This window comes from Micromonas commoda, chromosome 2, assembly GCF_000090985.2.
Source record: "Micromonas commoda chromosome 2, complete sequence".
In the NCBI taxonomy this organism is placed as follows: Eukaryota; Viridiplantae; Chlorophyta; class Mamiellophyceae; order Mamiellales; family Mamiellaceae; genus Micromonas; species Micromonas commoda.
The window spans coordinates 1,304,617-1,330,691 of NC_013039.1; the positions used below are offsets into that span (position 1 = coordinate 1,304,617).

General features: G+C 65.4%; 16 protein-coding genes across 16 annotated transcripts; 7 read left to right on the forward strand and 9 right to left on the reverse strand.

The window, feature by feature from the left end:
- Nucleotides 1-229: 229 nt before the first annotated feature.
- MICPUN_55904 (NURF complex component) lies at nucleotides 230-1,783 on the forward strand (the record flags this gene model as incomplete). The annotated part of the gene is made up of 3 exons (XM_002499658.1): nucleotides 230-255; nucleotides 405-1,718; nucleotides 1,759-1,783. 3 exons carry the CDS (start codon nucleotides 230-232, stop codon nucleotides 1,781-1,783), a joined length of 1,365 nt encoding a protein of 454 aa, XP_002499704.1.
- Nucleotides 1,784-1,891: 108 nt separating this feature from the next.
- Nucleotides 1,892-4,176, reverse strand: MICPUN_55903 (calcineurin-like phosphoesterase; the record flags this gene model as incomplete). Its single annotated transcript, XM_002500142.1, has 2 exons — nucleotides 1,892-3,634; nucleotides 3,700-4,176. 2 exons carry the CDS (start codon nucleotides 4,174-4,176, stop codon nucleotides 1,892-1,894), a joined length of 2,220 nt encoding a protein of 739 aa, XP_002500188.1.
- Nucleotides 4,177-4,517: 341 nt separating this feature from the next.
- On the forward strand, nucleotides 4,518-6,064 carry MICPUN_55902 (predicted protein; the record flags this gene model as incomplete). Its single annotated transcript, XM_002499659.1, has 2 exons — nucleotides 4,518-4,794; nucleotides 4,938-6,064. 2 exons carry the CDS (start codon nucleotides 4,518-4,520, stop codon nucleotides 6,062-6,064), a joined length of 1,404 nt encoding a protein of 467 aa, XP_002499705.1.
- Nucleotides 6,065-6,213: 149 nt separating this feature from the next.
- On the reverse strand, nucleotides 6,214-6,924 carry MICPUN_55901 (predicted protein; the record flags this gene model as incomplete). The annotated part of the gene is made up of 1 exon (XM_002500143.1): nucleotides 6,214-6,924. The coding sequence occupies one exon, from the start codon at nucleotides 6,922-6,924 to the stop codon at nucleotides 6,214-6,216; it is 711 nt and encodes a 236-aa protein (XP_002500189.1).
- Nucleotides 6,925-7,059: 135 nt separating this feature from the next.
- Nucleotides 7,060-7,935, reverse strand: MICPUN_55900 (predicted protein; the record flags this gene model as incomplete). Its single annotated transcript, XM_002500144.1, has 1 exon — nucleotides 7,060-7,935. One exon carries the CDS (start codon nucleotides 7,933-7,935, stop codon nucleotides 7,060-7,062), a length of 876 nt encoding a protein of 291 aa, XP_002500190.1.
- A 248-nt stretch (nucleotides 7,936-8,183) lies between these two features.
- On the forward strand, nucleotides 8,184-8,948 carry MICPUN_55899 (predicted protein; the record flags this gene model as incomplete). Its single annotated transcript, XM_002499660.1, has 1 exon — nucleotides 8,184-8,948. The coding sequence occupies one exon, from the start codon at nucleotides 8,184-8,186 to the stop codon at nucleotides 8,946-8,948; it is 765 nt and encodes a 254-aa protein (XP_002499706.1).
- Nucleotides 8,949-8,993: 45 nt separating this feature from the next.
- MICPUN_78358 (predicted protein) lies at nucleotides 8,994-9,716 on the reverse strand (the record flags this gene model as incomplete). Its single annotated transcript, XM_002500145.1, has 2 exons — nucleotides 8,994-9,452; nucleotides 9,618-9,716. The coding sequence occupies 2 exons, from the start codon at nucleotides 9,714-9,716 to the stop codon at nucleotides 8,994-8,996; spliced, it is 558 nt and encodes a 185-aa protein (XP_002500191.1).
- Nucleotides 9,717-10,158: 442 nt separating this feature from the next.
- Nucleotides 10,159-12,313, forward strand: MICPUN_55897 (carbohydrate-binding module family 48 protein; the record flags this gene model as incomplete). The annotated part of the gene is made up of 3 exons (XM_002499661.1): nucleotides 10,159-10,230; nucleotides 10,421-10,623; nucleotides 10,816-12,313. 3 exons carry the CDS (start codon nucleotides 10,159-10,161, stop codon nucleotides 12,311-12,313), a joined length of 1,773 nt encoding a protein of 590 aa, XP_002499707.1.
- Nucleotides 12,314-12,680: 367 nt separating this feature from the next.
- On the forward strand, nucleotides 12,681-15,447 carry MICPUN_55896 (hypothetical protein; the record flags this gene model as incomplete). The annotated part of the gene is made up of 2 exons (XM_002499662.1): nucleotides 12,681-12,703; nucleotides 12,984-15,447. The coding sequence occupies 2 exons, from the start codon at nucleotides 12,681-12,683 to the stop codon at nucleotides 15,211-15,213; spliced, it is 2,253 nt and encodes a 750-aa protein (XP_002499708.1). The 3' UTR covers nucleotides 15,214-15,447.
- Nucleotides 15,403-16,071, reverse strand: MICPUN_113377 (hypothetical protein). The gene has a single exon (XM_002500146.1). It carries the CDS (start codon nucleotides 16,051-16,053, stop codon nucleotides 15,772-15,774), a length of 282 nt encoding a protein of 93 aa, XP_002500192.1. The 5' UTR covers nucleotides 16,054-16,071; the 3' UTR covers nucleotides 15,403-15,771.
- Nucleotides 16,072-16,205: 134 nt separating this feature from the next.
- RPL23 (ribosomal protein L23) lies at nucleotides 16,206-16,748 on the reverse strand (the record flags this gene model as incomplete). Its single annotated transcript, XM_002500147.1, has 1 exon — nucleotides 16,206-16,748. One exon carries the CDS (start codon nucleotides 16,746-16,748, stop codon nucleotides 16,266-16,268), a length of 483 nt encoding a protein of 160 aa, XP_002500193.1. The 3' UTR covers nucleotides 16,206-16,265.
- A 151-nt stretch (nucleotides 16,749-16,899) lies between these two features.
- On the forward strand, nucleotides 16,900-17,445 carry MICPUN_113376 (predicted protein; the record flags this gene model as incomplete). Its single annotated transcript, XM_002499663.1, has 1 exon — nucleotides 16,900-17,445. The coding sequence occupies one exon, from the start codon at nucleotides 16,900-16,902 to the stop codon at nucleotides 17,440-17,442; it is 543 nt and encodes a 180-aa protein (XP_002499709.1). The 3' UTR covers nucleotides 17,443-17,445.
- Nucleotides 17,422-19,762, reverse strand: MICPUN_93395 (aminotransferase/S-adenosyl-L-homocysteine hydrolase; the record flags this gene model as incomplete). Its single annotated transcript, XM_002500148.1, has 1 exon — nucleotides 17,422-19,762. The coding sequence occupies one exon, from the start codon at nucleotides 19,760-19,762 to the stop codon at nucleotides 17,483-17,485; it is 2,280 nt and encodes a 759-aa protein (XP_002500194.1). The 3' UTR covers nucleotides 17,422-17,482.
- Nucleotides 19,763-20,096: 334 nt separating this feature from the next.
- MICPUN_55891 (predicted protein) lies at nucleotides 20,097-21,450 on the reverse strand (the record flags this gene model as incomplete). The annotated part of the gene is made up of 2 exons (XM_002500149.1): nucleotides 20,097-21,259; nucleotides 21,354-21,450. The coding sequence occupies 2 exons, from the start codon at nucleotides 21,448-21,450 to the stop codon at nucleotides 20,097-20,099; spliced, it is 1,260 nt and encodes a 419-aa protein (XP_002500195.1).
- Nucleotides 21,451-21,753: 303 nt separating this feature from the next.
- Nucleotides 21,754-22,248, forward strand: MICPUN_98792 (predicted protein; the record flags this gene model as incomplete). The annotated part of the gene is made up of 1 exon (XM_002499664.1): nucleotides 21,754-22,248. The coding sequence occupies one exon, from the start codon at nucleotides 21,754-21,756 to the stop codon at nucleotides 22,246-22,248; it is 495 nt and encodes a 164-aa protein (XP_002499710.1).
- Nucleotides 22,249-22,293: 45 nt separating this feature from the next.
- On the reverse strand, nucleotides 22,294-26,046 carry MICPUN_98791 (predicted protein; the record flags this gene model as incomplete). Its single annotated transcript, XM_002500150.1, has 2 exons — nucleotides 22,294-25,815; nucleotides 25,939-26,046. 2 exons carry the CDS (start codon nucleotides 26,044-26,046, stop codon nucleotides 22,294-22,296), a joined length of 3,630 nt encoding a protein of 1,209 aa, XP_002500196.1.
- Between the last annotated feature and the right edge of the window lie 29 nt (nucleotides 26,047-26,075).

Here is a 26,075-nt window from a genome sequence, read left to right on the forward strand (position 1 = left end):
TAGAGTGACGTGGCGTCGTGTCCGGTGTGTGCCGAGGCAGACTCCTCGAGTGGAGAGGGGGACGGAAAAACCGCGCGCGGGGTCTCACCCGCACCGCTCGCGTCAAATTTCCCGCCTGCGCCTCGGTTGCGTCTTCCGCGCAACAACCCTAGGTCCCGTGTCCTCTTCTCATATTTGCCGCGCGCGCCCTGACAGGTCCGCGTGCGTCGGGCGAGGTATCATGACGAACATGGATCCCACGGACGAAGACTACGGGTGAGTGACCCGCCATCGCCTCACGCGTCGCACCCCGCGTCGCGCAATCCCCGAGCGTGTCGACACATTTTTCGCGAGAGGTGGTTTCTCCGGGCGCCACTGTCGATTTTGAACCCGCGCTCACCCCCGTCCTCCCACCGCGCGCGCAGGCGATGGAAGTCCCTGGTTCCCTTCCTGTACGATTGGCTCGCGCATCACCGCCTCGTGTGGCCGTCGCTGTCGTGCCGATGGGGCCAAATCCTCGAGCAGGGCGACTACAAGTTGAAGCAGCGCCTCTACCTCTCCGAGCAGACGGACGGCAGCTCCCCCACCTTCCCCAACACCCTCACCGTCGCCAACGTCGAGGTCGTCAAGCGCAGGGTCGCCGCGGCGGAGCACCTCACGTTCAACGAGGAGGAGCGCTCCGCCTTCGTCAAGCGCGTCAAGACCATCATCCATCCGGGCGAGGTGAACAAGATACGAGAGTTTGAGGCGTCCCCCGAGCTCTTTGTCACGCACACCGACGCGCCCGAGCTCTTCGTCTGGAACGCGGACTCCCAGCCGCACCGCAAGACGGGACCGAACATGGACACCGAAAAGGAGGGCGCGACGACACCCTCCACGCCGGACCTGGTGCTGGTGGGACACGAGGAGAACGCCGAGTTTGCGCTCGCCGTGCACCGCGAACGCTTCCACGTCGCATCCGGAGGTAAGGACCAGAACGTCCTAATCTGGAACATCGCCGACCACGACGGCGGCAAGCTGTGGAGCGGGCGGGTCAGCGACGGGCACGGCCGGCCGGCGAAGGGCGCGCTGTCGCCCAGGGCGCGGAGCGGGGACGGGGTGGGCGCGAGGAGCGGCGATTTTGGCGGAGCGCCCGCGCTCGCCCCGGCGTTGAAATTTTTGGGTCACGTCGACACCGTGGAGGACGTCGCGTTTCATCCGTCGTCCGCGCTGGAGCTGTGCTCCGTGGGCGACGATAGCGCGCTGATCTTCTGGGACGGGCGCGCGGGAACCGGTCCCACGCACAGGGTGGGCGAGGCGCACGAGAGCGACGTGCACTGCGTGGATTGGAGCTTACTCGACGAAAACGCAATCGTGACGGGCGGCGCGGATTCGATCGTCAGGCTCTGGGACAGGAGGAAGCTGAGCTCCAAGGGTGCCGACTGCGTGGTGTGGTCGTCCCCAGCGGGACTGCACGCCGACGGGATCACCACCGTGCAGTGGTGCCCCGACCAGGACGGGGTCTTTGCCAGCGCGGGGGAGGATGGCTACCTCAACGTCTTTGACCGGAGTCGCATCGGCGCGGAGCAGACGCCCGAGGCGAAGAAGCTCGGCCCGCCCGAGGTGCTCTTCCAGCACGCGGGTCACAGATCGTCGCTCGCGGACTTTCACTGGAACCCGTGCGACCCGTGGACGATAGCGTCGGTGTCCTCTGGCGACGGCGGGAACACCCTGCAGCTCTGGCGGATGACCGACCTGCTGTACAGGCCGGAGGCAGAGGCCCTCGCGGAGCTCGAGAAGCACAAGCACGCCATATGCGGGATGAAGAAGCCAACGGAGGATGTCGAGGGAGGATCGGACGGGGAGGATAAGGAGAACGGGGCCGGGGACGCGATGGTGGAGTGACGGAGATTGAATAATGATTCACGCAACGCTATCTCTGAATTGAGGGGTTCCCGTGAACCCGCTCGACCAGGCTCCCGATGTTGCGCGAGAACTCCATGAAGTCTATCCGCCCGTCTCCGTTCGTGTCGAGCACCTCGACGAGCCTGCGCAGGGACCCGTCGGAGAGCATCCCCGTCCCACCCTCCGTGTCAAGCGCCTGCACCGATTGCACAAACTCATCCGCCGAGATCGACCCCTTCTTCTCGACATCAAAGTACGTGTGCCAGATGTGAAACAGCTCGCGCCTGTGCGTGAAGAACAGCTGCGCCACGGCGTCCGCGAGCACGCGCTCCAACCCAGTCTTCGGTGTCTCGCACTCGATGGCCTGTTCGGGCTCGGCCTTCGTGTGCCACTGCAGGCCCACGACGTCCAGGTCGGCGCCCTTTGTCGACTTTTGTATGGACCGTGCGATATGGCGCTTGAGCATGTCCGCAAACTCGTGCACGTCCACCTGCCCGCTGCCGTCCGCGTCGAACGCGTTGACCACCGCGTCCAGCTGCGCGTCGGAGAGGACCGCGAGGGACGGAAGCCTGGTGCGCACGGCAACCTTGAACTCCTCGTTGGAGATCTCCCCGCTCGCATCCGTGTCAATCTCTTTGAACGCCCTCACGAGGTCGCCCCCCGACTGCAACACCGCCGCGGATATCTTACCGACCACCTCCTCCTGCCACTCCTTGCACCCACCCTTGAGCTCAACGGTGAACCGCTGGAGCCACCTCTCGTACCGCACGCCGTCGCACGACGCGTCCATGTCATCCGCCGAGACCAGACCAGAGACCAGCTTCTGCCACGCGAGTCTCACTTGCAGGACAGCGGCGAGACCCTTTGCCCACTCAAAGAAGGACACCACGCCGGTGTCCGCGCTGTCCACCCTCCTGTAGTACTCCATCAGCGCGGTCTTGTTTTCCACGATGTATTCCGCCGCCTGCCTCACCGCGGCGAGTCGCTTCTGCTCTCGGGACTGCCGCGAGGTGATCACCTGCCCGGCTATCGACGACAGTTTGCTCTGGTCCCACTGGTATACCTGTGTCGGTTTCTCGTCGCCATGCGAGAAAACCACCGCCGCGCCGAGGTTTCCGGACGTGCCACAGTAGTTGGACGCGGAGAAGACCGTGTACACACGCCCGTCGTGCGCCGCCTCGACGCCGTTCTGCACGCACTGATGTGATCGTACCATCGCGGCCAGACCCTCCTTGTCCAAAAATCTGTGCGTAGCATCCTTCCCCCAGAGCACGCCCGCGCCCCTGGAGCTAACCTCGTATCCCAAAAACTCCGGGTCGTGGTGCGGATCGCTCCACAGCACGTCCCGAATCCACTCCTCGTTGCCCATGTTATGTTTCTCGCTGCAAACGTCCGGTCCCCTCGCGATATTACGAATGTCGTTCACAGAGACAGTTTCGTCCCTGGGGAGCCCGCCGTGCAGCACAAGCGTCTTGCCGTTGACAATGCAGGCGTAGGGCAGCCACACGAACGCGGCGTGGAACATCTGAAACACCCTGTGGTCGTACTTCGCCATGCACTCCTCCTCGAAGCCGCTGTATATGTTGATGTGCGGCTCCTCGTGGTTGCCGCGGTTGACGAAGACGAACTTTGGGTGCTTGAGCTTGAGGGCGAAGATGAGCAGGACGATCTCGCAGGCGTGGTCGCCGCGGTCCACGAGGTCGCCGTTGAAGATCCACGTCAGCTTCTCGCTCGGCTGCCCGAAGGTCTTGAACAGGTGCAGCAGGTCGTCCTGCGAGTTGGTTCGGGGCTGGGTCAGTTGTCGCCAGAAAGAAAAAAGTAACAAGGGGCGCTCACCAGCTGTCCGTGGAGGTCACCGACGACAATGCACTTCCCATTGGGCGGAACCGTGACGTCGCACACGCTTGGCTCATCCATGAACATGACCGTCGCCGCGCCCAGGATGGTCAGCGCGTCCACCTGCGCCACCCTCTCCCCGTTGCCGAGCCCGTTCACCAGGTTGTCGATCGAGGTTATCGTGAGCGAGGGCAGGGTGCCGGTCTGTGGCTCCTCCTTGGCGTGCCTCCTGTCCGCGAGGGACCGAATCATAGACCTGATGCCGAAGCCCGCGCCGATGGACTCCAGGTTCTTCCCCACGCGGCTCATCACGCCGGTCCTCGCGTTTATCCGGTGCTCCTCGGCCTCCTCGAGCGAGTTGAGGATGGCCGCGAGGTCCGCCTGGTCCGAGGCTATGCGCCTCTGGGCGATGCGAAAAGCCCGCTGGATGATCGTCGCCGCGGCGGCACTATTGGAGAGGCTCGCGGGGGTCTCCATTGTGGCCGGGCGGTACGCTGGACACCCTCACCCGCGCGACGATCCCATGTGGCGCACCGACGAAATCGAATCCGTTTTGGTCATCTGGAAAATGTGTGCTAATACCCGTTAAGCAGTCATACTGGAATTATGTGTAAAATGCGAGTTTTCCATCATTTTATCCTACAAGCCGCAGTTAGAAACGCGAGTTAATGTGCCCGGGTCACAGGGTTAGGGTTTTTTGACTGCGAAGCGCTTCGGTGGAGTGCTGCAGCGCCTCTAATCTTTTATCCTGAAACGTCGCCGATCGCGGCGGCACTCCCTGTCGACGCGTCCCTCAGGCGCTTCACAGTCGTCGAACAATGGCTCACGTTGTCGCCTTCGGTGGCGTCGCCGCCGCCGCGCCCGCGCTCGTCTCCGCGCGCAAGTCCTGGCCCGCCAGGTCCCCGATGGTGGCCCTCCCCGCGCGACGCGTCGGCGTGGTTGTGGCGGCCAAGAAGAGCGCTCCGTCCGCGCCCCCGGCCCCGGCTCCCGTCGAGGCCCCGGCGCCCGCCCAGGCCGTCGAGGCCACCGGCGTGCCCCCGCTCCCCCAGGGCTTCGTGCCGCCTCCCCCTCCCCCGGGCTTCAACCCCCCTCAAGGTACGTACCGAGGTCCCGCGACGATCTTCCCGCCCGGGCTTTAACTTTTAACGTCTCGTCGTCCCGAACCAATCGCGATCCCCCGCCGTCGCGAACCCGTCTGACGGAACCTCCCCCCTTCCCTTTCCCCGCGTTCGAAACAGCCCCGCTCCCCGTGCCCCAGGCCGCGCCCGGTTCCACCCAGGCGTACCAGCAGGCCTACCCGCCCCAGGGCTACTACTACCCCCCTCCCCAGAAGAAGGGCGGCGACACCCCGGGGTGGATGCTTGTCGGCCTCGGCGTCGCGCTCGCGGTTGGCTTCGGCAAGGTGATGGAGTTCGTCGGCGGCAAGAAGGGCGACATGCAGTCCATGATGCTCCAGCAGATGATGAAGCAGATGGGTAACCAGGCGGGCGGCGCGCCCGGTATGGGCGGCATGCCCGGTATGGGCGGCATGCCCGGCACGGGCGGCACGGCGGGTGGCGCGGCGGGCGCCGGCGGCTTTCCCCCCTTCCCCCCTCCCAACTTCACCCCGCCCAAGCCCGCGGCCGCCGCGAGCCCCGGCGTCGTCGACGTGAAGCCCACGGAGAAGAAGGAGGCGCCCAAGCCCGCCGACCCGGCTGCCGCGACGGCTACAGCGACAGCGACTGAGGCGAAGAAGGAGGAGAAGAAGGAGGAGAAGAAGGAGGAGTCGGGCAGCGTCGGCTCCGGCAGCTTCTTCGCCGACGCGACGGACGAGGCGGGCCCTTCCACCAAGGCTAACCCCTTCGCCGCCGCCGAGACCGAGACCGAGACCGTGACCGGCGAGCCCGTCGGCGAAGGGGACGACGAGGAGGATCTCGAGTACATGCAGAACATGCTCCGCAACCCCCAGATGCAGGAGATGATGTACCCGTACCTGCCGGAGATGATGCGCAACCCCGAGACTTTCGAGATGCTCCTGAGCAACCCCATGTACAAGGACCAGCTCAAGGGTATCATGAAGCAGATGAAGGCTGGCGGCGGCGGCTTCTCCCCCGGCGAGGGCATGCCGGACATGAACTCTCCCGAGGTGCAGGAGCAGTTTGCCGCCATGGGCATGACCCCGCAGGACGCCATCCAGAAGCTCATGGGCGATCCCGAGCTCGCGATGGCGTTCCAGAACCCCAAGATCCAGCAGGCGGTGATGGACTGCTCTTCCAACCCCAACAACATCGTCAAGTACCAGAGCGACCCGGAGATCATGAACGTCTTCATGAAGCTCGCGACAATGTTCCCGGGTGCCGGCGGTGGTATGCCCCCGTCCATGTAAGAGTCGGGAGGAAGGTGCTTATTTAGGTGTATAGCTCGATGCTCGCGCGATGATTCTTTGCCTTCTTCTTCCGTTGGAAAATAATACTCCAGAGGGTCAAAGCCTCTCATGACACTATAGCACTCGCTCAGCGCCTCCAACTCGAAGCTCTAGTAGTCGCAAGTTTTCGAACTAGCGAACTGCTTCATCTCCTCCATGTCCACCGCCTTGGATATCAGCCGCCTGCATCTCTCCGCCTTGGCCTTCTTCACGGCCTCGGCGTCACCGTCCGCTAAGGTCCTGTCGATCGCGGCGATCGCGCTCTCGAACGTCACCTGCGGGATCTCCGCATCCGTGAACGGGGTGCCGTCGGTGACGTACTTTGACAGCACCGTGAGGTTCTTGGCTCCCACCAGGATGTCCTCCATCTGCGCGAGCCTGTCCTCCGGCAGCGATCCCGCACCCTCGCCCTCACCGCCGACCTCGCCGTAGCTCTCCCTCATCGCCGCGGGGAGCAGCGCGGTCATGACGGCCGCCTTCTCGGCGAACCTGGGGAGGAGGTTCTGCACCCGATTCCGTCGGCCGCCCTCCTCCATGCCCTGAAGCTCCATCGCGGACTGGATGGCGTCCCGCCCGTCCATGAGCGCGATGTACGCGTTGGTCGCCGTGACGGGCGATCCCTTCAGCTCCGTGGCGGCCAACGCGGGGAGCGCGGGAACGGACGCGAGACCGAGGAGGAGCGCCCGTCGCGTCGGTGTCGACACGTCATCGCGGGAAACGCGCCGCCCATCGGCCCCGATGACGGCCGCGCGGCGATCCGTTCGCCTTCTCGAGGTCCCTGACGGACCGATCGTCGCGACTCGCGCAACGGAATGCGACATCGCGGCGGACATCTCTCGCTGTGTGCTCGACGATGCGCGTGGAACAGTGGCGATCGCGCCCGAAATCAAGTGGATAAAAGTTGCAAAACCAGCCGGAGCGGATGAACCAAGACTAGCACTACGTCGCGACCGGAATCACCTCTTCTTCGCCTTTTTCGTCCCCGCCCAGTGGTCCTCCTCCTCCTTCGCCTTTCCTTTCTCCCCTTTCCCCCCGTCGCCGCCCTGCATCTGCCCGGAGGACTTACCCTCGTCCGCCGCCTGCCACATGTACATGCTCGCCAGCGTCCTGTGCGGCTTCCACCGCTCCGCGATCTCCTCAACCTTCGCCTCGCTCGGCATGTCCCTCAGCCCGTACAGCCGCATCACCCCCTTGCGCACCCCGAAGTCTTTCGTGGGAAGTACGTCCGGCCTGTTGAGGTAGAACATCTGGAACATGTGAACCGACCAAGGCCCGATGCCTCGAAGCGCGACCAACGCGGACATCACAGCTGTGTCGTCCATCGCCTCCAGGGACTCGTCGGAGAGGGGGAAGTCGCTGTGCGCCGGGTGGAACGCCCGCGCGAGGGCCACGAGGTACTCGTGTTTGCGCTGCGACAGCCCGCAGGCGCGCATGGCCGCCTCGTCGGCGTCTATGATCGCGTCCGGCGTGAGGGCAAGGACGTCGTCCTGCGCCCCGACGCATCGAAGGACCCTTCCGAAGATGGTCGCCGCGGCGGTGCCGTTGAGCTGCTGGAAGACGATCGCGCGCGCGAGGGAGCGGAACGCGCGGTTGGGCTCGTGCTTAGCGCGCCGCGCCTCCTGGCACGCGAAGATGCGGGGCAATTCGCCGCAACGCGCGATGAGCTCGCCCAGCTTGGGATCCCTGGTGGACAACTCTCTCAGGGCGTCGGCGACGACGACGTCGCCGAAGGTGCCATCCACATCGGGTACCGCGGCCTCGACCCTGACCGTCCTCGGGCCGGGCTTGACGGGCGAGGGGGTCGCGGGTGCGAGCGGCTTCCGTTTCGGCATTATTCCGAGAGATCCACGGAGCGCTCCGTGACGCTTCGAGTGGTCGCCGCGGGACGTCGCCGAGGCGCGGATCGGGGTCGGCGACGGGAGGGAAAGTGAGGCTCGAACGCACGTCTTCACCACGCCGGCGAGCGTCCTTCGCATGCGACGGCGGCGGCACCGCTAGTCTCGCTCTGAGACGCCCTCCACTCGCGGAATCTGCTAAAAATCTATAACAACCAGAACCGCGCGATTCTGAACTTCAGCGAATGGCGCTCGCTCATCACGCGGCCGCGTGCCCCAGGGTCTGGGTTCGTCGGCCCGGACGAGGCCCCGCGCCCTGCCGCAGCGTCGTTCCGGGCTCCGGCGCTCCCGGATCCGGCCAGCTCATCGTCGAGTTCGCCGCAGCCGGCAACGTCAAGGCGCTCACGCGTTTACTGGACATCGAGTACTCCGTCCCCGATGCAGAGCTCGACTCCTCGACGAAGGCGATCAGAACCGCGCAGTTGCGCACCGCAGCGCAGCGCGCTGCGCACGCGGGCATGATATACACGCTGAGGCTCCTGCTCGAGCGAGGCGCGGATCTCGGCCTGGACATGGGGAACGGGAGGGCCATTGCTTGCGAAGCAGCCGCACGCGGTCAGCACCAGGTCCTGGCCCTCCTCCTCGCTCCGCACGATCCCCCGGAGTCGATCGGTGGGGGCGTGAGCACTGAGGTGCAGAACGGGCACGGTCGCACGGTACTTATGGAGGCGGCCATGAACGGCCACGCGGAGTGCCTGAGGGTCGCCATCGAGGCGGGCAGCGACCTCGACTTCGCGACCAAAAACTACAACGCGACGGCTGCGATTTTCGCCGCGAGGGAGGGGCACCTCAACTGCCTCAACATCCTTCGCGAGGCCGGAGCGGACATGGATATCGAGAGGAGCGACGGCAAGACGGCCATGCAAATACACAGGGAGCAGGTCAGGGCGCAGATGGCGAACGTCATGATGAGGTCGATGACGAAGTCGGGGCAAGGGTTCAAGGTATAGCCTTGAGACGTTCAGCAATTATTTTTTAACTTTTACACTAGCGACTTAGTACTCGTCGGCCACCTTGTCGGCACCCGCGTCCTGGTCGATGGCCCCGAGGTAGTCCTCCTTCATGGTCGCCACGCAGAAGATCTCCTGCGCGTCGATCCTCATCCCCACCACTCGCACCCGAACCTCGCCGTTTTTCTGCACGCTCACCGATTTATCCGAGCTCACGTAACGGTTCGCGTTGTCGATGCTCTCGAACTTCATGTCGTCCGATATGAGCTGGTTGGACACGAAGAGATTCATCGGGCCGGCCTCGGCGAAGAACCCGAACTTGTTCACCTCCGTCACCACCGCGTCGAGCACCTGTCCCTTGAAAGGCCGGAACGCGATGGCGTCAAACTCCACGCGGAACTTGGCCCGCGCCGTGCCGTCGTCGGTGACCATGCCCTCGCTGATGTTGGTGAAGTCCGTGACCATCACGATGTACCCGTGCTTACCCGTGCAGCTGCCCTCGACCTGAATCGGTTCGCGTGGTTCGGGAGGGGCGAGAGTCAGCGAGGAGCGGGTTCGTTCGAGGGGTGTCGGGTATTAGGGTTGCGGGGACGGGCGTCTCGAAGATTTCGGAGACCGACGCGGGACACGCGGTGGATGAAGGGTAACGCGCAAGGAGCCGCGACGTACCTCATGCTTCAGCCTCTGCATGAGCGTATCCCTCATGTTCCGCCCGAAGAATCTAGGCTCCAGGACGATGTTCCTCTCCAGCTTGATGTGCCAAAACATCGTCGCCGCTCCGTCAAAGAACCAATCCACCCGATCTGCGCGGCCGCGTCCTCTTCCGCGCGCCCGTGAACCTTCCCACCGTCTGCGCGGGCGATGCGTTCACGCCGACGTGTGTCCCTTCTCGGCGAGACGACGTCGAAGACTCCGAACCGAACGCCTCGGGACGATCGAGAGGTCCGATCAACGAGTGAAACGCAGCGGATCCTTCCCGCCGACCGAGTTCCCGGCCCCGTCTGCCCGTCGATTGCATTTGCCGCATTCGGGACTCCTGCAGCTGGCTGTGTCTGCGTGTAAAAGTCTATACGGCGGCCAGTCAGAAAATCGTAAAAAATTCCTTTCCTCGCGGGGTGGCTGACGCGGACACGTAAAAAGCAACCTTTCAAACGTGCAGGGGCACTGAGTCGCGGCGCGGGCGCTGGAGTTCGGACGGACTTCGGACGCCATGGCGCAGCAGGCCATGTACGAACAGATGGTGTTCCCCACCCGGTTCATGTGGGGCTACGGCGGCAAGCAGGTGCGTGCGCGACCGCGAAACTCGTCGGAATTTCACGCGTCCGCGGCGACTCTCCCATTCTCCTCGTGTTGCACGCCCCGCGCGCGTCGTCGCATCCGCGGCGTCGCCCGACGCGATCGTCGATCTCGAACCCGCGCGGAACCCCTAGATCTCGTCCACGACTGACCCATCCGATCGCCAACGCGCGCAGGTCCACTTGTGCGGGTCGTTCACCAACTGGCTGGAGACGGTGCCGATGGCCCCCGAGCCCGCGCCCAACGGGGGCAGCGTGTTCGCGGTGGTGTGCAACCTGCCGCCGGGGTACCACCAGTACAAGTTCATCGTGGATGGCGAGTGGAGGCACGACGAGAACCAGGCGTTCATCCAGGATCCTTTGGGTAACGTCAACAACTGGTGCGAGCATCGACCCGCGCGCGCGTCCACCCCCCGCGCGCGCCCAACGCCCCGCGGCGACAAAACCCATCGCGCAAAACCCCCGCCCCGCGTAAACAACAACCCTCGCTTTTTTCCACGTCGCCGTCCCCTCCCCTTCCCGGATACTGATCCCCGATACTGACCGCGCCTTCCCTTTCTCGAACGACCCAGGCTATTCGTGAAGAAGCCCGGCTCGGGCGGGGAGGCCACCGGCCAGGGCATTCCCATCCCGCAGGCCAGGCAGAGCGGCCACGACGGGGGCATGGACTGGATCGGTTCCAGCATGAACAACATGCAAATCAAGAGGGACTCGGAGGGGCACCTCAAGGGCGGAGACCAGGGCACGTCCGCCATGGGCGTGAAGGGGGTGAAGGGCGCCGGCGGGCAGGACGCGAGCCGCGCGCGAGTGCTCGAGTTCCTCCAGAGGCACACCGCGTACGAGTTGATCCCGGAGAGCGCCAAGGTTGTCGTGCTGGACACCAAGCTGCCGGTGCGAAAGGCGTTTCACGCGTGCTACGAGCAGGGCATCACCGCGGCGCCGCTCTGGGACGAGCACCAGCAGGAATTCGTGGGGATGCTCTCCACCGGGGACTTCATCGACATCGTCCAGTCCTTGGGCCCCTCGCTCACGGCGCCCATCGGCGACGAAGAACTCGACAAGGCGACCATCGCGTCCGTCCGAGAGGAACGCGCGGCGGAGAGCGGAGTACGACCCGGCCCGCTCGTCTCCGTCCGACCCGAGGATTCGTTGCACCTGGTGTCTTTAACCTTGTTGCAGGGGCGGCTGGCGATGGCGCCGGTGCTGAGCTACGGGCCGCAGGTGCCGAGGGGCGCGACGCCCAGCGCGACGCCCGCGAGCTCAAAGGAGGCGGGCTTGGGGGACGCGAGGGGGGGCGCCGGGACGATGGGCGCGGGGCCGTACGCGGGGGTGCCGCAGCTGCTGCACCTGACGAACCTGGCGGAGGTGCTCGCGTGCCTGGTGCGGCACTTTCGCGGGGTGCCGTCCGCGTTGCCGCTGTTTTCGCAGCCGATTGGCGCGCTTCCCATCGGCACCTGGACGGCGTCGCTGGGGGGTTTCCGGGGATCGCAGAGGCAGCCCGGCGGCGGGGGTAACCCCGCGGCGGGGGTGGACGGGCGGGACCCGTCGTCGGCGATGGCGGCGGCCGCGGCGGCGTCTCCGGTGCCCGCGCTGCTGCCCATCAAGGCGATCACGCCGAACTCGACCGTGGCCGAGGCGTTTAGGCTCATGCCGGGGTGCGGAGCGCTGCCGGTGGTGGACGAGAGCGGGCGGCTCGTGGACGTGTACGCGCGCTCGGACGTGATACTCCTCGCCGCGAACAACACGTACCGCCGAGTGTCCCTCTCGGAGTTCACGGTGGGCCAGGCGCTCGCCGCGGCGGCGGCGCACACTCCCGAGGCTCAGGCTGCGGCGCAGGCGGCGGCGGCGGCGGCGGCGGCGGCGGCGGCGGGGGTGCCGGTGCCGCCGGTGATGCCCGCGCCGGCGGGCCCGCGCGCGCACACGTGCACGCGGGCGGATACGCTGCGGGCGGTGGTCGAGGCGCTGTCGCTGCCCGGCGTGAGACGGCTCGTCATTGTGGACGCTCAGACGCAGCGGGTCGAGGGCGTGGTGTCGCTGTCCGACGTGGTCAGCTTCCTGCTCCCGTCGTGAGGGGCGGGGGCGAGAGGCGCGGGGGACGGATTTGGGGCCGACACGATTAGCACGAGACGGCGGTGAGCGATAGATCCTTTGTCATGACGATCCTTAGCATTCATCGAGTTCGAGACTGCGCGCGGTTCCGAATTGTAGGGGGCGACTGAAAAACTGTCCAGGTGGGGACGAGAAGAACGCCGTACGACTGGCAGCCCGGGTCAACTCGCTCGCCGGACCTTCGAATAAATTTGCCGCGTCGGCTGGTTTTTGTATACCTCCGGGCTCGGGCGGGCGCTGTTGGCCACTCTGCGAGGGGGGCGCGCAGCGCGCGGTCCACCACACGGCGAGTGAATAAGCGAAAGGAGAAAGAAGGCGAGAGAGCGAGATGGACAGGTTCGACGCCTCGAGGTGAGCGCCCGTCCCCGCGATCTCCGCCGGATCCCGCTTCGCGATTCCCCTTTTCCGCACCGTCGGCGTTTGGGTTTTTTGCCGGAGCTGCGATCAACGGCTTGCGACGTCACCGCTGGCGATCAGCGTGGTCCCCGTCCCCGGCGATGCCCTGACCCCGTCGTAGCGGCGTCGAGATGCCCGATCCGCCGCCTTCTCGCGTCTTTGGTGGTCCTTCCAAGGCGTTTCCTGACGCGATCCTGACGCCGTTTCCCCCGGCTCTTTTCCCTTGATCGTGCAGGCAAAATGGCTTCTTCGGCGGAGGCCCCGCGGACGAGAGCATGCTCGGCGAGCTCGGGGGCGACATGGAGGACGACTACTCACTACCCCAGGATGTGGAGGAGGTCTACATCCCCAGCACCAAGGATGAGGAGCTCGGCGGGCTCTTCGCGTCGACGATGCAGATCGCCGATCGCGACGTCAACTCGTACATCCAAACGTCCCCGGGCGGCCTGCTTCGACCCCAGGACCTCATGGGCGCCGCGGCGGCGCCACCCGGCGCACCGCAGTCGCCTTTCCAGGCGCAGCAGCAGGCGTTCGAGGAGGAGCGCAGGAAGTACCAGCAGCAGATGGCCATGCAGCAGATGATTGCCGAGCGCGAGCGCGCGCAGCAGCAGCAGCAGCAGAGGTCGCAGATGACGCTGGAGCAGATGGAGGCTATGCACAGAGCCAACATGGGCGGCGGACCCCCGATGCCCTCCGCGGGCATGCTCCGCGGTATTCCTCCGCCCCCGGCTCACATGGCGCCGCCGCAGATGGGTCAGCGGGGCCCCAACCCGGCCATGGGAACGCCGCCCCCCATGCAGGGCTTCCCCCCGCTGGGTGCGCAGGGCCCGCCCCCCGGCATGCCCCCGCCGCCCGGCATGCCCCCGCCGCCCCGCGGCTACCCGTCCCCCAACTTCAACAACGACCGCGGTCACGGCGGCCGGGGCCGGCGCGGCGGCGGCGGCGCGGAGTGGGCGGATGCGAACAACGAGGACACCTTTGGCGAGTCCAACGTTCGCGGCGGCACGCACGTGCCCGGCATGCCCGGCGTTCAGATGACGCAAGAGGAGAAGCAGCAGATGTCGCAGCAGCAGGACCAGGGCGGTTGGGACCAGGGCGGTGGGTACGGCCAGGGTCAGAGGAGGCAGCAGTACGACCGCAACGGCGGAGGCCGCGGGGGCAGGGGCGGCCGCGGCGGCCAGAGGCACAACCACCGCAACCGCAGCGCCAAGCTGATGACCTCGGACGAGATCGAGCAGATCCTTCGCATCCAGTGGGCGGCGACGCACCCGATGGACAGGGCCGCGTACGATCACGACTACTACTACCAGTGCTGGCTCAACACCAACAACAAGGGCAAGCTGCGAGAGCCATTCGCCCCCGAGACGCTCCGAGAACTCGCGCCGCAGGCGAAGGAAGCGAGGGCGCCCACGGCGTTTGTCGCGCTGGAGGGCATGGGCCGCGTCCCCTTCTCCAACATCCGCGCGCCCAAGCCCATCCTCGACTTCTCCGGTAAAGGGGAAAAGGACGGCGGCGGCGGGCGCGAGGAGGCGGACGGTGACATGAGCGGCGGCCGCCGCCTCGAGCAGGAGCCCCTGCTCGCGGCGAGGATCATGATCGAGGACGGCATGTGCCTCCTGCTCGACGTCGACGACATCGACCGACAGGTGGAGGAGAACATGGCGAGGGAGGCCCCCGCGGCGATGGCGCGACGCCGCGACTTTCTCCTCGAGGGGCTCGCCGGGACGCTCCGCCTCCCAGCGGCTCCCGTGCTCACGCCGCAGGCGGTGAAGCGAGGCGAGTCGGATGCCGTCTTTGAGCGAATCTGCGCCCTGCACAAGGGCCGCGTGATGCTCGCCAAGCTCCTCCCGCGGCTCAGGCCCGGGTGCGGCGCGGCGTCGTCCTTGGTGTGGGCGGTGATGCGCCACGCCCCGGCGCTGCTCATCTCCGGCGAGGCGGATAGGGACAAGTCCGTCGCCGCCGCCGGTCACGACGAGACACAGCACTTACGGGATAGCGCGGAGCAGCTCGCGACGGAGGCGGCGGCGGCCGTGGCGTCCCTCAACTATAACGCCACGGCGTCGTGCATCGAGGCACTCGCGGGGGCGATGGTGGCGCACGACCGATCAAAACTCCCGAGCCTGGCGGCGGCTTCGGGGCCCGGGGCGTCGCTCGCTCAATTGCTGCGTGCGGTGCTGGAGCAGGGCAGCCGGCTCGGGATCCTCGGCGCGGACTACGACTCGTCCCCGGAGTGGTCGGATTGCTTCACCACGCTGTTCGGAATCCTCGACGCGCAGCTCGCGACGCTCCAGACGCACGTGGAGGCGACCAAGGCTGGGGATAAGAAGGCCGCCGCGCAGGCGCTGGCGGCGGCGGGCGGAGCCGGCGGGCTCGACCTGCCCAGGGATCTGTTGCGCGCGTGCGTGCCGCACTGCTCGGCGGAGCAGCGCGAGACCATTCGCAACCGCATCCAGTCGTGCCAGTGAACTCTGGCGCGACGCTGACAACGTCTCGGCCGCCATTTTTTATGACGGGTCGGCCGCAGACTCGAACATCCGCGGGGGAGCAGTCTGGCTTTTTTTTTCCCGCCGACGGGACTGCTCGTGTGGATGGCGGGGGGCACCGGCGCTCGTGTTTTTATCCCTACGGGAACCGGGCCCGCCCGTCGAGTACTTAGAACTCACTTGCTTTTCATATACATCACACTCTATTTCACACACGCAACGTCTAGTTGCTTACGCGCCGTCTAGTTGCTTACTCGTCACTTCGACGGCGGGTATCTGAAGTTGTTGTTCTTCGACATCGACTGGTTCCCGGGCAGGGGTGCGGTTGGGGGTGGGTGCGTGTTCCATCCCGCGTCGTGCGCGCGTTCCATGCCGAACGTGCTCGGCGCGTCCATGGAGCCGTACTTGGGGCTCCCGGTCTGGTCCTGCGCGGGGTCCGCGGAGGGAAACGGGTTGAACAAGGACGCCCCGGTGGAAGCCCACGGCACGTAAGAACTCCACGACGATCCTCCGCTCTTGGACATGTTCTCGGTCGGTGTCTCAGTGGTTTCTGCAAACTCCCCAGCTGGGCCAGACGGGTTGTAGGTCCTGGTACTTCAGGGGCTGTCCGATGACGACGCTCGTCCTGAACTTGGACAAGTAGTCCCACGCGTGCTTCTCACCCTGTGCGGACGGGACACCCTCGAAACCGTGGGCGTTGATGGATCGGCGCTGGGTTTCCGCGCACGGGGGGTTCCGAAAGTCGAACCTGCGGGATGTGATGTACGCCTGGACGGTCGGGGAGTCAAACGCGGGCGCTTGTGCGGCTTCCGATGCGGACATCACCCAGGGCGAGTGCGCGATCGAGTGCTGACGCGGAATCGTAACAAGCCTGATTTGGTTCACCGTTCACGCGGAAAAAATATCCGCGCCTGACGAACACCCTCGAACGGACGAGGTGCGCCGAGCGAGTGGGGCTGCGGTCGGTGGGTTCGCTACGGCAATCCTCTGACTACATGCGATGCTAGTGCTACATTTAGATACCAAGCGCATCTTCACTCCTGGTATTCACTATCCCCGGCCTTCCTGGTCACAACGTTATGGAGCCAATAGCCCTTCGGCCCCGACTTCACCGGCGACGCCTTCACCTTGTGCCCCTTGTCCACATCGCCGTCGATGGCCGTGACCGCGAATCCCTTCGGCGGGTACCACCGCTCCCGCAGCTGAACGTACACCTTCTTGTAGTCCGGCCTGTGGTAGAAGTAGTTCCCCCGGCGCTTCTTCTTGCCCTCGTAGTTCACCGTGTGCACGCGCTCCACCCCGACGCCGTACACCTTCTCCAGGCACTCCTTCACGTCCACCTTGGTCACCGCCGGGCGGGTGATGAAGGTCACGACGTCCATGCCCACCTCGTGCGCGTTAGCCTCGGCGTTCGGGGGGACCAATCGGAGGTCGATGTTCGGAAAGTACACCGCCCGCCCGGGGCGGACGAGAGACTGCCAAAAGGCAGCGCCCCTGCCTGCGGCGACCGCGCTCATAGCTGTGGGAACCCTAAATCACCAGGGTGGAGCACACCGGTGGAGCAGCGCCCGCGCTGTGAGAATCCGATGAACAAAGAAATCTCTCATCAGATCTTCGGCGCCGGTGAGATCGCGCGCGAGGGTGCGTGATATCGGGTTTACGGTCGTCATGTTCTTCACGTTCTGGTTCCAGTTCTTCGCGGCCATCATCGCCGCGGGGTTCCTGTACGGCGCCATCTACCTCCTCATGCAGGACAAGGCGGAGAAGCACATCCACCACGTCGCCGCGGAGAAGGACACGAATCTGACAACCGCGGAGCTCGCCGCGTACGACGGGCGCACCAGCGGCCGGCCCATCCTGGTCAGCCTCTGCGGAAAGATCTACGACGTCGTGTCCTCAGCGGCGCTGTACGGCAATGGCGGGCAGTACAACTCCTTCGCCGGAAAGGACATCACGGTGGCGTGCGCCAAGTTCAACAAGACGTCCGATGCGTACTTCAACGCCCAGTGGACCGGGCTGACCAAACCCGAGCGCGAGCTGCTCGCAAAGTGGGAGGAGCTGTTCGCTAAGAAGTACCCGGAGGTGGGCAAGGTGACGGACGTGGACAACATGGCGCCGTGCCCGCAGAGCAACGAGGGTATCGCGATGCAGGCCGACGCGTACTCGACGACGCTTGGGATGGACCTCTTTGCCAAAAAACACATCTCGTAATAAATAGTTTCTGCCGCTACGTTGCTATCTACCAATCCACTTAGAGCTTAGCCGCGCGCTCCATCATCGGGTCGTTGCCGATGGACTGGGGAGTGATGCCCTCGTACGTGTTCGGATCGTCCGCCCACTTCTTGAGGTTCAGCCAGTGCGAGTTCGCCATCGTCCACCTGATGCAGTTCCTGAGGGAATCCTCAAACCCAAGCGGGGGAACCCAGCCCATCTTGGCCATCTTCTCACCGGACAAGCCGTAGCGAAGGTCGTGCCCGGGCCTAGTCGCGTGATGGTTCACCATCTCGTAAACGAGTTCCTTGCCAACGGTGTTGGAGATGAACTGCGCCAGCTCCAGGTTGCTCACCTCGGACTCGCCCGTGATGTTGTACTTCTCGCCGATGCTGCCGTTGTTCAGCAGGAACATCACCGCCGCCGCGATGTTGCGCGCGTGAATGTAGAACCTGGTGCCCGCGGTCTTCTTATCGGGGTAGGAGTGGATATAAACCTTCTCGCCGTCCATCACCTTCTTGATGCACTTGGGGATGAACTTCTCTGGGTGCTGCCTCTCGCCAAACGCGTTCATCACGTTGACAATCATGAGCGGAATCTTGTACGTGTTCTCGTAAGCGATGCAGATGTTCTCAGCCGCTGACTTGGAGGAGGAGTACGGGTTGGTGGGCTTGTGCCTGTCCCACTCGTCAAACATCGTGGTGCCGAGCGCGGGGCCGAAGACCTCGTCGGTGGAGAAGTAGAAGAACGCCTTGAGATCGCACCCGTTGCGGATGAGCCCGCGGGTGTATTCGAGCAGCGAGATGGTCGACTCGACATTATTGCGGATGAAGGGGACCGGGTCGGCGATCGAGTTGTCGACGTGGGTCTCCGCAGCCATGTGCACGATAAACTCGATGTTGTTGCCGAGCTCGTACGCGATACCCTCCGGGATGGGCTGCATGAGGTCGGTGGTGAACACCTGCACGCGGTCGAGGACGCCGGTGTCCCTGAGGCGATCGTATCCCAGCGACGCGTAGGAGAGCTTGTCGATGACGACCAGGTTACAGTCGGTGGTCTTGGCGAAGTGCTCCACGACGTGGTGCCCGATGAACCCGCATCCGCCGGTGATGATGATCTTCTTCCTGGCGATGCTGCGGGGAATCGGGATGGTGGAGGAGAACTCCTGGATGGACGCGGCGACGTACTCGCGATCCTCGGGGGTGATCCACCAGCCGACGGGGATGGAGATCAAAGTGGTCTCCACCTTGTCGAGGAGGGGCAGGTGGGTGCGGTAGGGCGCGCACACGCTGTGGGTATCGTTCCTGGCGTGCACCTGCGAGGCGATGATGTTCTTGCTCTTCATGAACGCGATGAAATCGTGCTTGTTCTGCAAGTGGAAGGTGTAGATCCAGTAGGAGGACAGGCCGCCTTCGGGGGGCTCGAGGAGGGTCACGCCGTTCAAGCCCTGGAGAGCCTTGTTGTAGAATTCCGCGTTCCCGCGGTGACCCGCGAGGATGCGGTCGAGGTGGGGCAGGTTGGCGAGGCCGAGGGAGGCGGAGAGGTCGTTCATGTGCATCTTGAAGCCGTACTCGGTCACATCAGACTCGAGCCTGAAATCCTTACCCTGGTAGTTGCGCTTATCGCGGTCGATGCCGTACCACCTGAGGAGCTTGCACCTGTCGTAAAGGGATTTGCTCGGGAGGGTGATGATGCCACCGTCACCGGTGGTGAGGTGCTTGATGGCCTGGGTGCTGAACACGCAGATGTTTCCAGACTCGAGCGAGCCGATCCTGCGGCCCTTCCACTCAGCTCCGATGGCGTGAGCGGCATCCTCGATCACCATGGGCCTGAACCCGAACCGCTCGTAGGCGAACTCGACGACCTCCTTGATGCCGTCCAAATCGACGGGGGTGCCTCCCCAGTGCACGAACTGGATCACCTTGGTGTTGGGCGAGAGCTTGTACTTGAGGTCCTGGAGGTTGATGTTCGCGTTCTTCGGATCGACGTCCACCCACTTGGGCTTGAGCCCGTTGGCCATGATGGGCCAGTTGGTGGCGGTGCAGGTGAGCGCGGTGGTGAGGACCTCATCACCGGGCTTGAGACCCGGCCACGCGCCCGCGGGGGTCTTGAGCATGTGCAGCGCGAGGTGCAGGCCGCTCGTGGCGGAGTTGAGCGTCAGCGTGTGTGGGTTCTGGAGGAACTCGCCGAGCTTCTGCTCGAGCTCCTCGACCTTGGGGCCCTGGGTGATGTAGCCGCTCGTGAGCGTGGCGGACGTCTTCTCGGCGGCATCGGGAGCGACAAACACCTTGAAGAGGGACACCTCGGGACGAGACGCCATGGTCGTCGTCGTCGTACAGCGCAGCCGGCGAACGATCGAGATTTGTGTGGGTGCCGCGCCGGATCTTTTTCTTTTGACCGCACAATCAACGGCCAGCAGCCGTTCTCCGTTCCTTCCGTATGGAATTCAGTTTGATTTTGGGGCGTGGAATTATCGTTTGAAATGCCTTACCGCGTCTAAATGTCTATCATAAACTAGTTACGCTCACATGCGTTTTTGGCCATTTTCTAGCCGACGATTCAAAATCGGCACCGCGGTGTCAGACAGATTGCGGCCTCTCGAGAGCTGCCCATGTGGATGTGTGAGCTTGACTGCCGAAGATAGTCTCGGCATGTCAGAATGTGCTTTGCGAGACCTGCATCCACCCGTTCTTTCCAACCGGCTCCATCATCAGCCCTCGACTCTTCTGCCGCCGCGGCTCGCCGTCCCCGTCGACCGGTGCACTCGGAACCTCCGGTCTCCGTCCTTCCGGCGGTCGCTCGCGCGCCTCCCGGTCGCGCGCCGTCGCCCTCTCGTGCGGCGTTCGCTGCGCCGGCGAAGAAGAGAGAGAAGCCGATCCCGGTTCCGACGTTCGCCGACTTCGCGCGATTTCACCCTCCCACGACTCGATCCGCGCCCTCACCGCGTGCTCGTCCTCATCCCACCCACCGCCGACGTCGTCGTCCCACGCGACTCCCTCGTCGTCGGTGTCGCCCCTGGACACCGGCGTGCTTCGACCGATGGCGTAATACTCCTCCACGATGTTCCTCGTGAGCGGCGCGAGCGGCGAGGCAGGTTCCGCGCGCTCCCCCGCGATATCCCTCGCGCGTTCCTCCTCGGGCGACATCTCGGTAGCGAGGTCCAACGCGGCGGCGGCGGCCGTGGGAGGCGTCCCGGTGACCCTGAACCCCGAACCCTCGCCGTCGCCCGCGAGGCTTCCCGTCGAGTCTCGGCTTCTCCTCGGCGGCTTTGGCGGTTTAGCCGTCGACGAGCCTTTTGGTTTCAGCAAAAAGGCGTCGGCTCTCGCGGCTATGCGCTCCGCGTTGGCCAACGTGTCCCTCGCGTACGCGACGTCAACGTCGTGGGGTGGGGACGTTCGGCCCGCGCTCACTGACGGAGCCGTCAGACTCGCGCCGACGACGGGACGGTCCGATTCGTCGTCCGCGAGCCCCGCGTCTCGGAGAAGCGCCGGCGCGTCCACCCCCACGCGCGCGAGCGCACCGGAGAGCACCTCGATCTTGGCCGCCTCCTCTCCGAGACACACGAGAATGTCCGCGAGCTGCGATTCCACCTCCTCGGACACCGCCTGCGCGAGCTCGCGCTGCGCGGACGCCGCAGCCTCGCCAAACTCCCGAAACAGCGATTCGCTCGGATCGTCGTCGCTGTCGTCCGCCGAGGCGACCGACGCGATGGAGCCGGAGTCCGACCGACGATGCGACTCGCGACCGCGAAGCCTCAGCTTTCGCGCGGAGCGCACCATGTGCATCTGCGACGCCGCCAGCTTATCGATGAACGAATCTGCGGGGGAGGCGTGGGGCGTCGGAAGGTTCAGCGCGCGGGAGAACATAGTCTAGGAAGATTCGATTCCGGGGAGTCGGTGAGAGGTGCTGACCTGAGAAGCTGAGCGGCGTGCCTCCACCCGCGCTGGAAGCTCCGAGAGGCATGCCGCCATCGCCATCCTGCGGTGGAGGCGCCGGCGGGGTCTCCATCGTCGGAAAACTCGCACCCACCCCACGGCGCCCGCTGCTCTGGAGTGCGAGCCAAAACTGTAAGCGGAAGGAAGCACAAACAGATTCACAAACAGGGGCGCAAATATGGCCGAGCCTCCCGGGGGGGGCGGCCCCTTCTTGGACAACTATGACCTTACAAAGGCAAAGATCTCGCAGCAGCACATCGCCGCGAGGCTAAACCAGGGCCCGCGCGACGAGAACGGCCGGTTCAGAATCACTAAAGGCATGTCATCACTCGTGACTCCGGAGGAAATCGCCGCAAAGAAGGAGGGCGTGACCCTCATGGACCCCACGAAGGCCGTGACCCTTCACACCGAGAAGAAGAGGCCAGCGGACTGGAAGCGTGACATTGGGGGCCGCGATGAGAAGAAACCCAAGGCGGAGAAGGAGGAGATGGAGGAACCCGCAGTGAAGCCCACCTGGCTCTCGGTGGGGTTGGTGGTGAAAATATTGGACAAGTCCCAAGCCGAAGCGTACAAGCGAAAGGGGGTGATTCGCTCGGTGAAACAGGAGAAAGTCAACACGGCGAGCGTCGAGCTGCTCGGCGACGACGTAAAGATGACGGTGACGGTGCGGGAGAAGCACCTGGAGACGGTTCTACCGGCTGTGGGCAAGCCGGTTCGGGTGGTCAAGGGCGAATCCGCCGGTGCAACTGGCGAGCTTCGCAAGCTGCACGAGAAGCGATTCCTCGCGGAGGTGGCCATCGACGCGTCGGACGGCGTGCGGCAACGGGTGGAATTTCTTCAGTACGACGAGGTGTGCAAGCTCAACCGCTAAGTGTTTAGGTGTCGTATTCAACGTCGTCGATATAATACGGTATCGTCAGTAGAAATAATCAGACACTCTTCCGCCGTGAATGCGTCCCTGCGAGTGCTCCTGGTGCCTCGTCTGAACCTTGGGCAGGGTGAAGCCCACCGCCGTTCGCACCCTCCCACGCCGCGCGCTCTCCACCTTCGGCGGCGGCGCCCCCCAGTGGTCCGTCACCACGTCGCCAGCCTCGCGGTTGGGCGGCCTCCACCTCCTCGTCGGCGGCGGCAGCGGCGGCGGCTGGTACTCGAACCTGCGCCGGCTGGCGTGTCCCGCGCCCCCGGCTCCCACGGGACTCGGCTCGTACTGGGGCACGGGCGGCGGGCTCACGTGGGATACCCCGTAGTGCACCGTATGCGGCGTCCCAAACACCGCGGGGGGTGCCGCGTGGGGCATCACGCGGTGGGGGCGAACGACGCCGACGTCGCGACCGACTCTCGCGACTCGCTCCTCGATTTCTCGCATCTCTCGCTCGGGGGGACCCAACCCGCCGAGCTGGGTATCCAGCCTCGCGAGGGACGCCATGAGCGCAGCCTCCTCGACGCTACGACGCCCGCCCATGCCGGGGTCGACGTACGGTGAGTCGTGATACCCGTTGTCCAAGGCGGAGCCGCGCATGTTGTCGACGGGAACGGCGAGGCAGTGCGCGTCCAGTCGCTTGAGGGAAGCGAGAAGCTTAGCCTCCTCGAGCGACAGGGACGTGGGCGACCCCGTCGAGGATTTCACCCTGTTGACGTACCGCTCCTCACCCGCGCCGGCTGAGCTCTTACCCAGGAGCTCGCGAACCGCGCGCCCCTCTTTCGTATCCGCAAACTTAACCCTCGGCTTCGGCGGCGCGGTTTCGGCGTACCTTCGGCCAGATCCGGAGGGCGCGCGCCGACCCTGGGGCGTGACGCGCTTGGCCCCCTCCTTCCTCGGCGTCGTCGCGGGCTGCGGCTGTGGGGTAATCGCGGGGTGGTGGCGGTGGTGGTGGTGGAGGTGTTGCGGGGGGTACTGCTGCCAGTGCTGCTGCTGATGATGATGATGGTGAGGGCGCGGGTGGTGCGCGGGGTGCATCTGAGCCGCAGCCTGTTGCTGATACTGCCGCGGGTCCGGATGCCACTGCATGTGGGGATCCGTGTACTGCTGCACGTGCTGCTGCTGCTGCTGCTGCTGCTGCTGCTGCTGCTGCGGTTGTCCGTAAGCGTCGTACCCGGGCGGGGAGTGGTACCCCGGGTGTACGTGATACTGCGGGGACCCACCCGGGGGTTGGAACACGGGGACGTACCGGACATCGGCGCTCTGCGCCCTTCGTCCCATCTGCGCCTGCGCCGCCTCGCGCCTCGCGGCTTCGGCCTCAGCCTCGAGCGCGGCCCTTCGCGCGGATTCGCGTCGTTTCCGCGCCTCCGCCTCCTCGGCGGCGGCCACGTACGAACCCTGGCACTTGAGAGGCTTCTCCGCAACCTTGAAAACCTTCTCAATCGGGCTGGGTCGGCGAGCACCCGCGGGGGCACTCGCGACGCGCGCGAGCCGCGCTTGCTTCACGTCAGCCGCGACGCCGTACCCCGACCCGACCGCGGCGTGGTGTTTCCTCGCCGCGGCGCGGTACACCTGCTGATGGTGATACGGATCCGTGGCGGGGGTGTGATGCCGGGGATGATACCCCGCCGCCGCCGAGGGTGTCCGGTGGTGCGCATCCTCGGGTTCCTCATCCTCGTCGGGCTCCGGGGTGTGCGCCCGCGGCGGCGGCATGTCATCGGGAATCGCGTCGGCCGCCGCGACAGCCTCGTCCTCGTCCACGTAATCGTACCTCGCGTCATCCGTCGACTCGTCCAAGTCGTCGGCGGTTGTTTTCCGCGTCGGGAGCTCAGCCAGCTCCCGCTCCAGCCGAGCCTCCATCTCCTCAGCCTCGCTCCGCTCCTTTTCATCCCGCTCCGCGCGTTCGCGCTCGCGGCGACGCTCTCTCTCCATCTCCAGCGGCGACGTGCGACGCGTGGAAACCTGCGGAAGAGGCGACGTGGGAGAGGTCGCCTCCCCATCCTCCCCCTCTCCCGATTCACGCGCGAGCTTAGCGGGGGATATCCTCCGCCCGGACACGATCCCATCCCCAAACTTACGCGAAGGGCGCGACACCGGCGCTGGCACCGGCTGTGACTCCCCCATGACTTTTTTCTCGATGTGCTGGAACGTTTCCATGCTGTTGAGCGCCTTTTCGACGGACGACGCGATCTCCGCGACGCTCGACGCCACCCCCGCTTCGCCCGGGATGTCCATCCCCGCGAGGCTATCCCTGAACAGGTTCGTTCCAAACCCCGTTCCGCGCTCGCGCTCGTCCCCACCCGCGTTCATCGCATCGTCGTCCTCCGTCTCCGATGCGTCCATCTCGTGCTCGCTGTCGCTGACGTCGTCGCCCTCGGCCCATATCCTCGGCGACGGGCCGCTCGGGCGCGAATTTTCAGCCGCCGGCGCCGACCCGGCCTCGAGGCTATCCCGCACAGAGGGCTCTGCCGGTTCGATCGGGGTGTCGCACGCCGTCGCGCGGATGACCCAGCTCGGGGATTCGTCGTCGTCAGACTCGGAATCGGACTCGGACTCGCGCTCCGGATCCCGCTCCGACTCTGACGACTCCGAAAGGGGTGGCTCCTTCGCTCGGAGGTTCGACGGCAGCGCGTGCGTAAACTCGCACTCCTCGGGGGGGGGCGCGGGGGGCGTGACGGACTTTGGAAACCCGTGCAGCACCCTCCTCGGCGTCGATCCCTTCGAGGGCGGATGTCCGGTGAGCGGCGTGAACTCCTCGCTCCGTTCTCGGTGGAACGCGGCGCGCATCCACAGCGGATCCGCCGTCGTCTTGCCCTCACCCGGTGAAAACGACGTGAGCTTACGCTCGCCCTCACCCGGTGAAAACGACGTGAGATCATCCAGCGTTTGGGCGCCGTTCTCGCGGGCGCCATCCCCGTCGTACACCCTCTCACTCCTCGACGTCCCAGCCCCGGCGCCGTCGACCGCGCGCCGGCGGACGTTCGCCTTTGCCCCGGCGGCGCTCGCGACGGATTCCTCCGTGGGTTCCTTCGGAAGATCGAGCAGATCCGCGGGGGGCGCGAGCTCGCCGAGGATGGCGCCCAGGTCCGCGGCCGCGTTCGCCTTGAGCTCGCGCCACGGCGCCGTGGATTTAGCCGACGACGCGAACGAATCGTCCGCGTCGACGTTCCGGAGGTCCTCGTTGGCCCTTCGCACGGCGTCGCGTCGATCTCGGATGAAATCCCGAAGATGCCGCCCGTCGACGCCGCCGGCGCCGCCCGACGTCGTGAACGGGCGGGGATGGTTCGGCGGCGTCGCCTTCTTCGCCGCCTTTGATGCAAACCCGGTGCGAGGCGGCACGGGGGCTGGGGACTTGCAGGGAAGGCCCTTGGACCCGAACGCTCCCGCGGTGCCGGTGCCCTTGCGCAGGATCTTGCGGTTGGCCCCGGCGCCGGACGAGGGCGATGGCTCCGTGGGTGTGCGAATCAGGGCGGCGGCTTGGTTGCGCTGAGCCCGCCGCGCCTTCAGCTTGTTCTCGGCCTGTCGCGGAAGATTAGGGGAAGGGCGTGATGAGCAGATGGGAGGTGGGGGACGAGGCGGAACGGGAGCTGCGGCGAATGAGCGTTGACCGAAGAATCTGTCGGGGCTGGTGGCGACACGCACCAGCTTCTCCTCCTCCATCTGGCGCCGTTTGGCCTTTTCCTCGAAGAGCTTCTGCCGACGCTTAGTCTCCAGCGCCAGCTGGCGACGTGTCCGCTCGCGATCGTCCATCGCGCGCGTGCGATACGCCCTCCTCGAGT

Excerpts from the sequence above, each read along its gene's own strand:
- MICPUN_113377 (XM_002500146.1), bottom strand. The coding sequence starts at position 16,053 with ATGTCCGCATCGGAAGCCGCACAAGCGCCCGCGTTTGACTCCCCGACC.